General features: G+C 37.1%; 4 protein-coding genes across 5 annotated transcripts in view; 1 reads left to right on the forward strand and 3 right to left on the reverse strand.

Moving 5' to 3' along the window:
- The window catches only part of LOC112145049 (zinc finger protein OZF), a 10364-nt gene extending 7328 nt beyond the window's left edge, over nucleotides 1–3036 (reverse strand). The window contains exon 1 of the mRNA XM_024270054.2: nucleotides 483–3036. Within this exon, the coding sequence (XP_024125822.1) occupies nucleotides 483–606 (124 nt within the window). The 5' untranslated portion in view covers nucleotides 607–3036. The remainder of the gene's footprint in view (nucleotides 1–482) is intronic.
- The window catches only part of LOC112139907 (NLR family CARD domain-containing protein 3-like), a 385294-nt gene that overhangs the window by 309408 nt on the left and 62903 nt on the right, over nucleotides 1–12983 (reverse strand). Inside the window, exon 3 of one of the 2 annotated variants that reach the window (XM_036214655.1) lies at nucleotides 3614–3619. The exons of the other annotated variant lie outside the window; for it this stretch is intronic. Coding sequence (XP_036070548.1) covers nucleotides 3614–3619 — 6 coding nt within the window. The remainder of the gene's footprint in view (nucleotides 1–3613; nucleotides 3620–12983) is intronic. 2 annotated transcript variants of the gene reach the window in all.
- The window catches only part of LOC112139908 (NACHT, LRR and PYD domains-containing protein 12-like), a 249874-nt gene that overhangs the window by 223563 nt on the left and 13328 nt on the right, over nucleotides 1–12983 (reverse strand). The window lies entirely within an intron of this gene.
- On the forward strand, nucleotides 3721–11764 carry LOC112145041 (oocyte zinc finger protein XlCOF20). Its single transcript, XM_024270041.2, has 2 exons — nucleotides 3721–3775; nucleotides 8087–11764. Exon 2 carries the CDS (start codon nucleotides 8689–8691, stop codon nucleotides 10135–10137), a length of 1449 nt encoding a protein of 482 aa, XP_024125809.1. The 5' UTR covers nucleotides 3721–3775; nucleotides 8087–8688; the 3' UTR covers nucleotides 10138–11764.

Below are 12983 nucleotides of genomic sequence, written 5' to 3' on the forward strand. Positions count from 1 at the left end.
CATTGGTAATGCAAATTTTCTAGTTTTCTTTTACTTTGAAATGCAATGTTCTTCTCATCTTTCCTCTTTCATTTTTTTCTGTGCAAATATATTTTCCAAAAAACATTTTATTGGTTAACTTTGCTACTTTAAGGTTTCGGTTTAGCAATCAGAGGGGTAATTTAAAGGAGGCAACAAATGTATTTAAGGTGCATGAGTGAGGAAAACAACTAGACCTTCATTAAGATAAATTATTAATTAATTCTCTCCCTCAACCCTGGCAGAGTCTGGAGAAACAAAACCAAAATGTCTCAAGAGACTCAAAGTAGATTTTTCCCCCTGATAATTAGATTGTAACAGCTACTGCTGCTAATATTTAGATCATCCACTAAATAAATTAACCTAAGAACATCACTAGCTTAAAAAATCTGAATAAAATCCCATCTGAAAGGGAATAAATCCTCATTTTTTAGGCTTTTCCTCATTTGTTGAAGTGAACATACCTATAGCCTGGAGCTGAAGCTGTGGATTCCAGATGATTCCTAGCAGACTGCGCTGATGACAGATCCCCGGCTCGTTCTGTTCTTCAGCAGCAGAAAGCTGCTCTCTCTGTGGTTCTGAAGACATCGTTCCTGCTGCTGCTCTGATCTTCAGCTCAAACTCACGCAAACACCGCCGTCCTCTGAACAGCAGCAGCTCCGATCATCTGCTAGTCTCTCAATCACAGCCACGTTGTCTTTACGTCCAACACGTATTCACTCATTTACGACACTTTGAAAAATGCTGAGAGTTCCGACACGAACCACGTATCGTCCTTTCTGCCCCAAAACCTCACAAACGTCCGAACAAACACCACCGTCCGAAGAACACAAGCTAACGCTGCTAGCATGCTAACAGGCCCCCACGCCGTGCTACTGTTGTTCTTCTCCGTAAATTTATTTTTTGCCGATTGGCAATAAATAAATAACAACTGGTTGATCTATACACCACCACCTGCCTGATCTGGAGTGTGGATAAAGATCCTATAACATATCCAATTCACAACACAAGCTAACGCTGCTGGCGCACTAGCGACACTGGCCATTATAGTATGGCAAGCGAAATAGGTCAGAAACCGTGTTGCCAGATAGTCTCAAAGTCTCACAAGGGGGTCTGGGTGGGGTTACAGAAACTACAAAAACTTAACTGCCAAAATCGTACACTATAACAAAATAGAGACACAAAATAAGAAATAATTTAAATATATATATATATTTTTTTTATTGAGCTGGCGGACACACAGCAAGCTGCATCATCATAATTGTCTTTTTTTATAATAACTCAAGATACTTCACTTGGATGACATTTCTTCATCCGAAGAAAGTTCAAACACCGGAGCGTAACTGAGCCCCTATACGGAGCGCTTAGAGGAAGCGCAGACATGAAGTGAGGAGGGTGCGCGTGGTTGTGCGCGTGTTCGTGTTCCCTCTCTCTACTCCGTACTGAGAAGCGGCCGAAAAGGTGTTTATTCTTCAATGAAGGAAGAAGCACTCGTGGCTTTAAGGCACAGAGTGACACTTCTTATCGGCATCATAAAGTACGCTGTCGGCGTACAGTTTTTGGTTCTGAAGAAATAAAAAAAAAAAACTCCTCATATTGAGCAATATTCTAATTCTTCTATGAACATTTTACCAAGGAGGATCAGAAGTGTTTGTAGTGAGCATGGACATTTAACAGACATCATCCGGCCGTGAAGGTGGGGAGTTATCTGGATTCACGATTGCCTCCGTTCTATAACATCCATCATTTTCATTATTAAAAGATAATTTTCTGGACAGAGTTTTCTGTGTCTCGTACTCTAATTGCTGAAATAAATTCAAGTTAAATTACACGATCCGCCTGCTATTTCACACTGGACGGAAATTCCAGTGGCGTGTGACATCACCAGAAGGTGTCACATTCTGCAGGGACTAAAGCGATTTTGCTCCGATGGCCGCACGACCACAACAACGTGAGCGATTATGAGTCAGTTGGAAGTATAAACCAGTCAGGACAGGACTACTGTAAACACACAACTCAATATGTCGATCATCACGCTAAAAAAAATTAACTGAAAGCCCTTCCCACACTGAGCCCCAAGCTTTTGAACACATTTATTGGCAGGCGAAGGGGGCAATCCCCTCAACAAGGGGTTCAATGACAGTGCCCAGGACCATAAAGCGTCTCCTCCTGGTGCGTTCACTGAGCATCAGAACGTAGAACATTAGTGGAAGCTGATCACCAGACTAACTAAGTCTGCTACTTTTTTTATGATAAGGAAATAAAAACTGCCGAATCGACCCTAAACCCGCCCAAAATATGCCAAAGCCATTTTTGCCCTCAAATTTAGAACCAAAACCAATCTGGCAACACTGGTCAGAAATTGGCAGGAAAAGTGCCATGAAAAATGGCGAATTGGCCATCATTGGCCACAGCGTTTAATACACGTTAAAGTAATCCGTAAGTACTAAGTAATTAAGGCCGCACATCCAAAAAGTGCTCTATATGAAAGTGCTCTATAAGAATAAAGTTTGATTGAAAACGCCTGTCTAGTACGCTCAAAACTTTTTTGTTGTGTCAATACGGGCTTAGAAAACACCATAATGTTTGAATAAAAAAGATTAAGACCCAAAACAGTTAGTAGTAGGCTACTGTGGCTTACTCCTGTACTTTGTCTTTTTTTTCACATCTTTTTCTCATGCAAGTTCGACTCTTGGGCACACACGACGTTGAGGGTAATGAATTGCAAAGTAATGAAAACTGTAACATAATTACTTTTTTTTTTCTATAACGGAGCAATATAATTAATTACAGTTAAATTTTTGGTAATCAATTATATTTACTAGACTATGCAAAAGCTTTTTTACTTTGATGTTGGGTCTTTTTAGGCTCTGACATTTTCTCTTGGTTAAATGAAATGAAACAAAGATTATTTTTCAAAAATTGAGTAACTGGTTCAGATGCCTACGGCCTGGGTATAGGCGAGCTAGCCTTCTATGGAGTGATTTTTGTGCCACCATATTGAAAGCAAATTTCCCAGTTTTGAGATCAAAATTTTCTAAGTTGCAAACAAAATGTAAAGTGTTGCAAATTAAACATTTCATACAGTATTTGCTTTCCAAAAATCTTTTTTTTTTTTTTTTTTTTTTGCAAACTTTTTTTTTTTTTTGCTTGCTAAAAGCAGTAAAATCACAGTAAAATAAATTACCTTCTACAACGCGCCTGAAAGCGACATTTAGCATTGCGAATACGCAATTTTTTACGAAGTTTTTCATGGTAAATATTGAGCTATTTCGCTTGCCATAGCTTTGGTATTTACGGTCTTTTGGCGCTGGACACGAGGCACTAGCAGTGTTAGCTTGTGTTCTTCGGACGGTGTTGTTTTGTTCGGACGTTCGTGACGTTTTTGTACAGAAAGGACGATACGTGGTTCGTTTCGGAACTCTCAGCATTTTCCAAAGTGTCGTAAATGAGTGAATACGTGTTGAACGTAAAGACAACGTGGCTGTGATTGTGAGACTAGCAGATGATCGGAGCTGCTGCTGTTCAGAGGACGGCGGTGTTTGTGTGAGTTTGAGCTGAAGATCTTCTGCAGCTGCAGGAACCATGTCTTCACTTCAGTCTCTGAGAGAGTTTATCAGCGAGCGACTAGCTGCTGCTGCTGAAGAAATCTTCAGACACTGTGAAGGAACCATCGTCCAGTACGAGCAGGAGCTCTGTCGTCAGCGCAGACTGCTGGATATCACCTTTAAACCACAGCTTCAGCTGCATAATATAGGTATGTTCACTTCAACAGGGAAGGTGAAAACCTCCATCTTCCAGAACATTGTGGTCCGAGTAAAAGTGGACCGATGACTGCATTTGTTTAACTGTTTTGGTCCGCCATCTTGAAGTGGTAAACAGTGCCTGCAGTCGTTGGGCAGACGGCTACACAACAGCTGCTAACTGCTACATGCTAGTGTAACCGGATCGATTCTGCGTTGTGTTTATGGGGAAGAAAGACGTGGAAGCACAGCAGCACCCTCGGAGATCACCTCCATTTATTGCGGATCTGACAGTTTTCCAGAAAGGAAAGACACAGAAATCGCGTGTTAGCTGCCCGTTTTAGCTCCTCTCCCACCGAACAGTAAAACAGGAAGGGCCCAACGGGCAACAAAACTCTAACACATACCTGACAGTTTTCCAGAAAGGAAAGACACAGAAATCGCGTGTTAGCTGCCCGTTTTAGCTCCTAGATGAGAGTGACAGGTAGAGGGAGATCAGCTAATTCTTACATAAAAATAAAATGAGGATTCATATTGTAAATGTTACAGGACACCCACCTCTCCCACCGAACAGTAAAACAGGAAGGGGAGAGGGAAAGCGAGCGCCCAACATATAAAGAAGAAACCACAGAAGAAGAACAAACTAAGGAGGGGTTACCCAATGCTGAATTCAGGGGGAGAAACTAAACTTAGACAGTCAATATTTTGTGTAATTAAAAAAAGATTTCATCTCGTTACACTAGCGCCATGATTTAACTCCTTAGGACCCGAGCTGTCCTTTGATATGCCTGTTTTATTTATCTGACAGAGAAATAACAGTTAAGAAAATTAACTACTGTGGTAATAAAACCAAAAATGTGACGTCTTAAGAACTTTAAAAAGAAGCACATAAAACTAATACATTGAAACTAATAATGATATCAGCTATTCATGAACACTCATCAAATTTTATGCTAAAACAAAGTCATAATTTATTTTTAAGAATTCTAAATGAGGACAGGAATCACATTTGGTCAAAAATGTTCAATAGCTCTAAAGAGGTTAAAGCTAAAGTCACTAAACTTTCTCACATGACTAATTATCACTTATATAACAAGAATTTTTTTTCTTCCTAGTTTATATTTGCTGTATTTTTACTTGTTTATTAAAGCTACTTCACAGAAGTGTTTTATTTAAGTTTTTAATGATAAAAGAAGGTTAATGAAATATAAATAAGAGACAACACTAATCTGTTTCTTCAATTTATTCATGTTTTAAATGTTTTATAAAAGTATCGGATCGGGACTCGGTATCGGCAGATACACAAAATCAAATTACTCGGAATCGGATCGGGCCCAAAACAACCTGATCGGGACATCCCTAGTACTAATTCTAGTGTGAATGCTGTAAATTGAATTTGGCAGCTGAAGAGACAATAGCTGAAGTGACAATAGCTGAAGAGGCTGAAATTGATAGCTGAAAATGCTGAAGCTAATAGCCTGCTAAAGTATTAGTTTAATACCAAATTAGACTTAAAAAAATGCAAGTTAGCCAAAACAGCTAGCATGTAACTGAAATGTTAGCTAAACTCCAAAATAGCCTAAAAAAAACCTGAAAAAATCCTAAAGTACCCCAAAACAGCTAGCATGTAGCTAAAACATTAGATGAATTACAAAACAACCTAAAAACACAAAAAGCTTAAGTTAGCCAAAACAGCTAGCATGTAACTGCAATATTAGCTAAACTCCAAAATAGCGTAAAATGCAAAAATATCATAAATTAGCCAAAACAGCTAGCATGAAACTGAAATATTAGCTAAACTCCAAAATAGCCTAACAAAACCTGAAATAAATCCTAAATTAGTCTAACCGTTAGAATTTAACTGAAACATTAGCAAAACTCCAACATAGCCTTAAAACTTGCCAAAATGTCAAAAAATGCCAAAAAAGTCCAAAAGGCTAGCATAATGCTATTATAACTTAACACTCCGACTCCATATATTATGAAGCAATGACCACTATTAAATTAGTTGTCAACTGTTTTAATAGTCGATTAGTCAACTAATTGTGGCAGCCCTAGTGTTGACGGATGTAAACCTAATTTAAAGAAACCATTGGGTCCTGAAATTTTGATCTTTTTTTAAAGGTGATACTTAGAAATAAATCAGAAAGGTTCATTTGCATTTAACCACTTGACCAGATTTCACTCCGCACAGCATCCATGGAACTGAGCCTTTGAAATACCAACAACTGTGTAGGTATTGCACATTCTGTCTTTTTTAGATCTTATTAAATATACTATTGGGATTTAATTTCAACCTCTAAACATCATAATGTTATAGTGGCTACACCACATAGCTGGTTCCCAGGTTTAGTAATGAAATAATACGCTAAACGCATTATGTTGCAAAATTTAACAGGGGCCAAAATACAATTTTTTAGTCAATGACCAAGTTGGCCACTAGATTAAAAAAAAAATCTGCTGGCCAAACATTTTTTTAACAGCCATATTATTTCCCTAGTTTGCACAAAAATCATTAGACATTTATTATAAATGGTTATAATATTTTGAATGTTTTCTTTAGCACAGCAGCAAAACGCTGCAGAAAAAACCCTTCTGTATGCCACATGACAAGATAAAAATGTCTCTCTAGATTTTTCTATTCTTTTTTAAGAAAATGAAATTTTATAAAAGTAATTTATGAATGACATCAAGACATCTGTAGTGTCATTTAACTGTAAATTCAAACTAAAACATGCTGAGAACATGAGGACAGATTTACTAGAGGGGTAGATTGATAGAAAAGGCCTTTTCCTAATACTGCCTGCAGGTGATTACATTTTACATTTTGCATTACATTAGCTGCATTAAGCAACAATTAAATGTAACTTAAAGTCACAAAACAGCAACAAACAGCAAAGTTACCACATCATTAAAGAAGTACCACAGATTTAATGGTTATCTGCCAAACTGAAAAATATGAAAAATATATACATCCAGTCGCCGCACAAACCGATTAGTCACTAATTGAAAAAAATAATCGGAAATTGGCCAACTATTGAAATAATCGTTTGTGGCAGGCTTAGTCCCAACGTGCTTCCTCTTTAGGTGCTCATGCATCACCGTAGTGCTGCCATGGAACACAAGTTGTGCCTTGCAGATATTGCATTGGACAATTTTATTTCTATTACTTTCAAGCACCATTGGCGTGTTGCAATGGTATCCGAACCTTATCAGAACGTCCTGTGACATCACTGCTGACCGGATTAGCAGTACTGCACATGTGTCAAAGACGATGGCAGACCCGACGCGTCAACTATAAAATTAGTTGTCGACAATTTTAATAGTCGACTTAGTCACAACTAATCAACTTATCGTGGCAGCCCTACTGTGACCTATATTGATATCCCAGCATCATTTTGTTTACACTCTCTCATGCTAGTTTTACAGTTCCTCAGTACCAAGCTAGCATTGGAAAACATAGTAAAAAAAAAAAAAAACGCAGCTATGCAGCCATACAGTTTTGATGTTGATACCAGCTCAGACAAAGAAAATTACGATACTATTTGTCTTCAAATGCAGGACTTGGAATTTTCAAACACAATTTTAATCATAAATGCTTTATATATGTCCTCCATGAGGAGAAAAATGCTGCAATAACATGTTAAAAGCACCAAACAGAATTTTCATTTGCGTGGGCCCTTGAAAGCATAGTGATACCATTAATGACTTACCTTTGTGTAATTTCATATCCCCCCCCCCAAAAAAAAAAATAATCATTAGAATTGTCTTGACCTTCAGCTGGTAAAGACTGTACATGTGTCTGACTCTAATTTTTTTTAATTTAATTTAAATTTTTCTCTGTTTATGTATAAACTCAAATCAACTTGCAAAACAGCGCCCCCCCTGGTGTAATGCATTACACCAGGGGGGCGATGACTCAGCTATGACTCAGACCAATCGCTGAAGATTGTTTGCAAATGGCGGTATCCATTTCAGGAATTGACGGTGAAAGCGGCGGCCTACTTTCGCGAGGAGAGGAAGTAATGCATTTCCAATGGGGGACCTCAGTGCTCGCTCTGTCCATTATTTTTACAGTCTACGGTCTGGAAGCTGTCCCCAACCTACCCTCCTTCCTCATACAATTGGGACGATAGAACACCTGTTACCAAGGCCACGTGAAGTTCCCTTTACTGTCATGACTCTGAATGAGAAAAAACTGAGTTACAATTAAAAAGGGAAATTTTTCCAACTGATGTGATTTTTAGTTTTATTGATGCCTGGCTATGCACAAAGTCCTTCAATAGTATCAATGGGCTCCTTTGTTTTTGTTTTTTTGTTTGCAGACCTCCCAAGACATTATGTGAATGAAAAGTTGGACATTTGGTACCAGCAGAGGAATTCCAGAGTGGAACAAGAAGAATCAGAATTTTCACAGATTGAAGAGGAACAAAATGAACCTGAACCTCTACAACTGAAAGGAGAACAAGATAAAGAAAAACCTCCTAACACTAAAGACGAACTGAAAGAACAAGACTCTTCACAGATTGAAAATGAACTGGAGGAACCAGAACCTCCACAGATTGAAGAGGAACAGGAAGAAACAGAACCTCTACACATTGAAAAGGAACTAGGCAAACCAGAACGTCCACAGATTAAAGGGGAACAGAAAAAAACTGAATATCTACAGATTGAAAAGGAACTATGTGAACCAGAACCTCTGCAGATTGAAAAGAAACTAGGCGAGCCAGAGGCTCCACAGATTAAAGAGGGACAGGAAGAACCAGAACCTCTACAGATTGAGAAGGAACAAAGGGAACCCGAACTTTCACAGGTTAGAGTGGAACAGGAAGAACCAGAACCTCTACAGATTGAAAATGAGCTAAGGGAACCTGAACTTCCACTGATTAAAGAGGAACAGGAAGAACCAGAACCTCTACAGACTGAAATGGATCTAGGAGAACCCAAACTTCCACAGATTGTAGAGGAGCAAGAAGAGCTCTGCATTAGTCAGGAAGAAAAGCCACTTGATCAGATGGAGGAGCCTGACACCTTGATGGAGACTCCTACTTCTATGGAAATTGAGCACAGTGAAGCAAATGCAAACAATCATCAGACCTTTAATATAACTGATAGTCAGGATGAAGAAGAAAGCCAACATGACGACTCAACATCAACTACTGATGGAGAAACAGACCCACAGGACAGAGCTCCAAAGAAGAGAAGGGACAAAAGTTATGGCCAAATTGTGGACATCCCTTATATGTTAGAAAGTCAGTGTGATTCTGATGTAAGAAGAAATCCCCCTAAGGGGACTGTGGTAAGAAAATACAAAACATTCTCAGATGAAAAGAAGGTTTCCTCTATAAAGTCTGGTAAAAGTGCAAAAATTGCTCCCCACATAACAGATGATTCTGAGAAAAGATCTTGTGTCTGTGAGAAATGCGGTAAAAGTTATACACAGTGGTCTCAACTCAAAACACACATGAGATTCCATACAGGAGAGAAACTATTCACTTGTGAAGAATGTGATTCTTGCTTTAGTTCTTTATATAAACTCAAAAGACACAGGGAAATTCATACAGGAGAAAAGCCTTTTTCTTGTAAGGAATGCGGTACAAGTTTTCGTCAAACAGATGCTCTCAAAAGACACATGAGAACTCATACAGGCGAGAAGCCCTTTTCTTGTAAAGAATGTAACAAATGTTTTAGTCGTGATTCTTGTCTCAAAATACACATGAGAATTCATACAGGAGAGAAGCCCTTTTCCTGTAAAGAATGTGACAAGTCTTTTAGTCGTGAATATAGTCTAAAACTGCACATGAGAGTCCATACAGGAGAGAAGCCTTTTTTGTGTACAGAATGTTATAAAAGTTTTAGTCATAGATCTGTTTTGGAAACACACATGAGAACTCATACAGGAGAAAAGCCCTTTTCATGTAAAGAATGTGATAAAAGTTTTAGTCATAGATCTGTTTTGGAATCACACATGAGAACTCATACAGGAGAGAAGCCTTTTTCTTGTAAAGTATGCGATAAACGTTTTAGGGATGTAGCTAATCTCAAACAACACATAAGGACTCATACAGGAGAGAAGCCTTTTCTTTGTAGAGAATGTAATAAAAGTTATAGTATTGCATCTCGTCTCAAGCAACACATGAGAAGTCATACAGGAGAGAGGCCTTTTTTTTGTAAAGAATGTGGTGCAAGTTTTAAACAAAAATGTAATCTCAAAAAACACATGAGGACTCATACAGGAGAGACGCCTTATTCTTGTAAAGAATGTGATGCTTGTTTTAGATATAATTCTACACTCAGAACACACATGAAAACTCATACGGCAGAGAAGCCTTTTTCTTTTCAAGAATGTCCTAAAGGATTTAGTGAAAAATGCTAACTTTGAAAAACACAGGAAGACATCTCATTCAGTAAAAGACAGTACATGTTTACGTAGGAGTGATTAAAATTATGTGAAATTCCTTTTTTTAGCAAAAAAAATGATTTTTTCAAAGAATAATAGTACAAAGATTGAAATATTGGATTTTTTTTTCATTTTGATTTTTGTTTTTACCGGTGATTAAAAATCCCTAGTTCTGTGTCAAGAAAATGTAAACAGTTCAAAAAGCGTTTTGTTAAAAACTCTGTGTTTGACCCTGCTCTACTAATTAACTATAAAAGCTTTCAAAATGTTATCTTAGCCTTTACCTCTAACATCGATCTTAGGTGCCAATGTTGACATTCTTTAAATTACTATATTACTTGAAACGTTTTGGAGTAAGTAAGTAGAATGATTCCTGTGGACTGTGAAGATGAGAAAAGCTGCTTTGCTTCACATCAGATACAGTTTGTGTACTTTAATTGCGTAAGCACCATTAATGTAAAGAAAAAAAAAGTATCACAAGCATCAAATATTGACACCGATAATCACTCGATCTTTGATCTCATTACATGGTCCATTAATCAATACATAAAATATTCAAATCACTTATTTGTGATACAATACATTAAAATTATTTTACCTAGATTGTTGCAGTCAAGATACTTATTATTTATTTGATAACAAGTCAGTTATTTACATAAAAATCAATTTTGTATCTTTTTCCCCATCATAATCTTGTATGTACAGTATATTTGCTTTTGAACAGTACAACAGTGACTCTCAGTACTGTATTGGTTTTTCAACATGTATTGGTTATCCTTTAAAATTGTGTAAACGACCGAAGAGTTAAGGTTGATCAAAAAGTGTTTTACTTCCTGTCCCCTGACGAAAGCTGTGTTAAAGGGTTTAACGGTTTGTCAGTCTGAGTCAGTAGAATACAATAGATTCTAAAAGACTTCAAACTTTGCTCTACTGTCAAGCTCTAAAGAGAATACTGTTAAAGGTGCCTATAGCTGTTACACTGATCACAATATTACTGTTTGATCAACCAAAGTCTGCTGACCTGAACCCACTATATTAAGAGGATAACATGATAAAAAATAAAGTGTTCTGACAAATATTTTGTGGTTTAGATGTTTTTATAAATAGACATTTGTTTTTCAATTGTAACAGTTTAATCTTAAGCTCCTGCATGACTTTTACCAGTTAACATTACTTTTTGTTTTTCCATTTAAAAAAAGAAATTAAAGAAATGTTGTTCAGCAGTTTAAAGTAATGTTAAATTTTCATATATTTTAAGCAGTAACATTTATTATGATCATTTTGTTTAAAGTCATTTAGTTTACTTTTGTAGCTATAGTCTATACAGAAGATGTGTATGTTGTTTAAATCTGTGACATAGCATATTGTATATCTTTTAATTCTAACACTTTTTATAGAAACATTTCATTGTTTTAAACAAAAAATATTTCAAATTGTACTAAATGTAAGCAAGTAACTGCTCTGTGAAGAAAACAGACTGGTGTTTTTATCTTGTTTACGGGATTTATGTTTTATATTAGATTAGAACTTCATCTGTTGTTTCTAGTATTCAGTGTTATTGTCCCAATCTTTACTATGAATAATAAAGTGTCTGAGCATCATTGAGAAGAGTGAATTATTTCTCACTGTGTGAGTTTAATCTGCCTTTATTGAGTCTTCTACCTCTTCTTGAGTGAGAAAGTGGGCGTGGACAAGGAGTGTCTTGTACACATTTCAATTATGTAAAAAAGTGGACAAAGCTTATTGTCGTTTCCTAAAAATTACGGCTTTGTCCATCTCTATTTACTGTCTATAGTTCCAACACAAGCATCAGAAACAAAGCCTAGAGCTACAGTTTGTGCACTCAAGATGTGGGGCTGGGATCATTTAGCAGTTAAGAACTGCATGTTGTGATTGCATTTACCCTGGTTTAAACCTGGGTTACAGTGAGATGTTCAGAGAATCAGTGAGACACAGGTAGAATGCTGCAGTTCAGTATTTTATTGCTTCCTTTTGGTCATATGCATCTGTGAACAAATTCAGAGTAAAAAAACAAAACTATAAGAATAATTATCTATTCATTCGTATTATTGGAAGTTAGTTAAATCATAAACCTGTGACAAACATCAATGAGAAAAGGATGAAAACTTGCTGAAAAATATAAAATAAACAAAATGTGAATTTGTGTCCAAACTCTGGGAATTGTCAGCAGGTTCTTGCACCAGCTGAAAGTGATACCAGTTGTGATGGAGACTTTCAATGCATAAGAATTCAAAATCCTTAATCAACATCCCTTGACTTGCTCCTGTGTTTTCTCAGTGCTTGTGTTCTGCTGAAACATTCAGATAAGTCACTTTTCTTAAAGACTCTCTGAGTAAAATTCCTTAAGTTCTTTTGACATCCTCAACACTACAAACTTTATTTATTTTTACAGAGCCTTTCATTCATATCAAGCACAAAGCCCTTTGCATAAAAACAAATAAAATATTAATTAACAATGCAGTGTTTAAAACAGAAACACACAAAGAATATAGGACATTTACACAAAATTAGCATCCCTCATTCCCCAGGTCCCTCCCTCCCTCCACCCACTCCCACTCCCTCCAAAATACCCTTATAAAAAACTGAACGAACACTTAAGTACTGAAACTCTAAGGAAACAGAAATGATATTATGGGGATCCATTTGTTCCCAGGCCCAGCCTGACCATGGGGGTCATCGCTGCAGTGCCCGCCCAACGCAGGGCAGCACAGGGTCCCCTCTACGGCTTGCAGACCATAGAGCTGGACCCCAGCTGCCGTGTTGTCTATATAAATGAAGGATATATAAATACATTGAATTAA

The sequence above is a fragment of the Oryzias melastigma genome, linkage group LG2 (genome assembly GCF_002922805.2).
Source record: "Oryzias melastigma strain HK-1 linkage group LG2, ASM292280v2, whole genome shotgun sequence".
Classification (NCBI taxonomy): domain Eukaryota; kingdom Metazoa; phylum Chordata; class Actinopteri; order Beloniformes; family Adrianichthyidae; genus Oryzias; species Oryzias melastigma.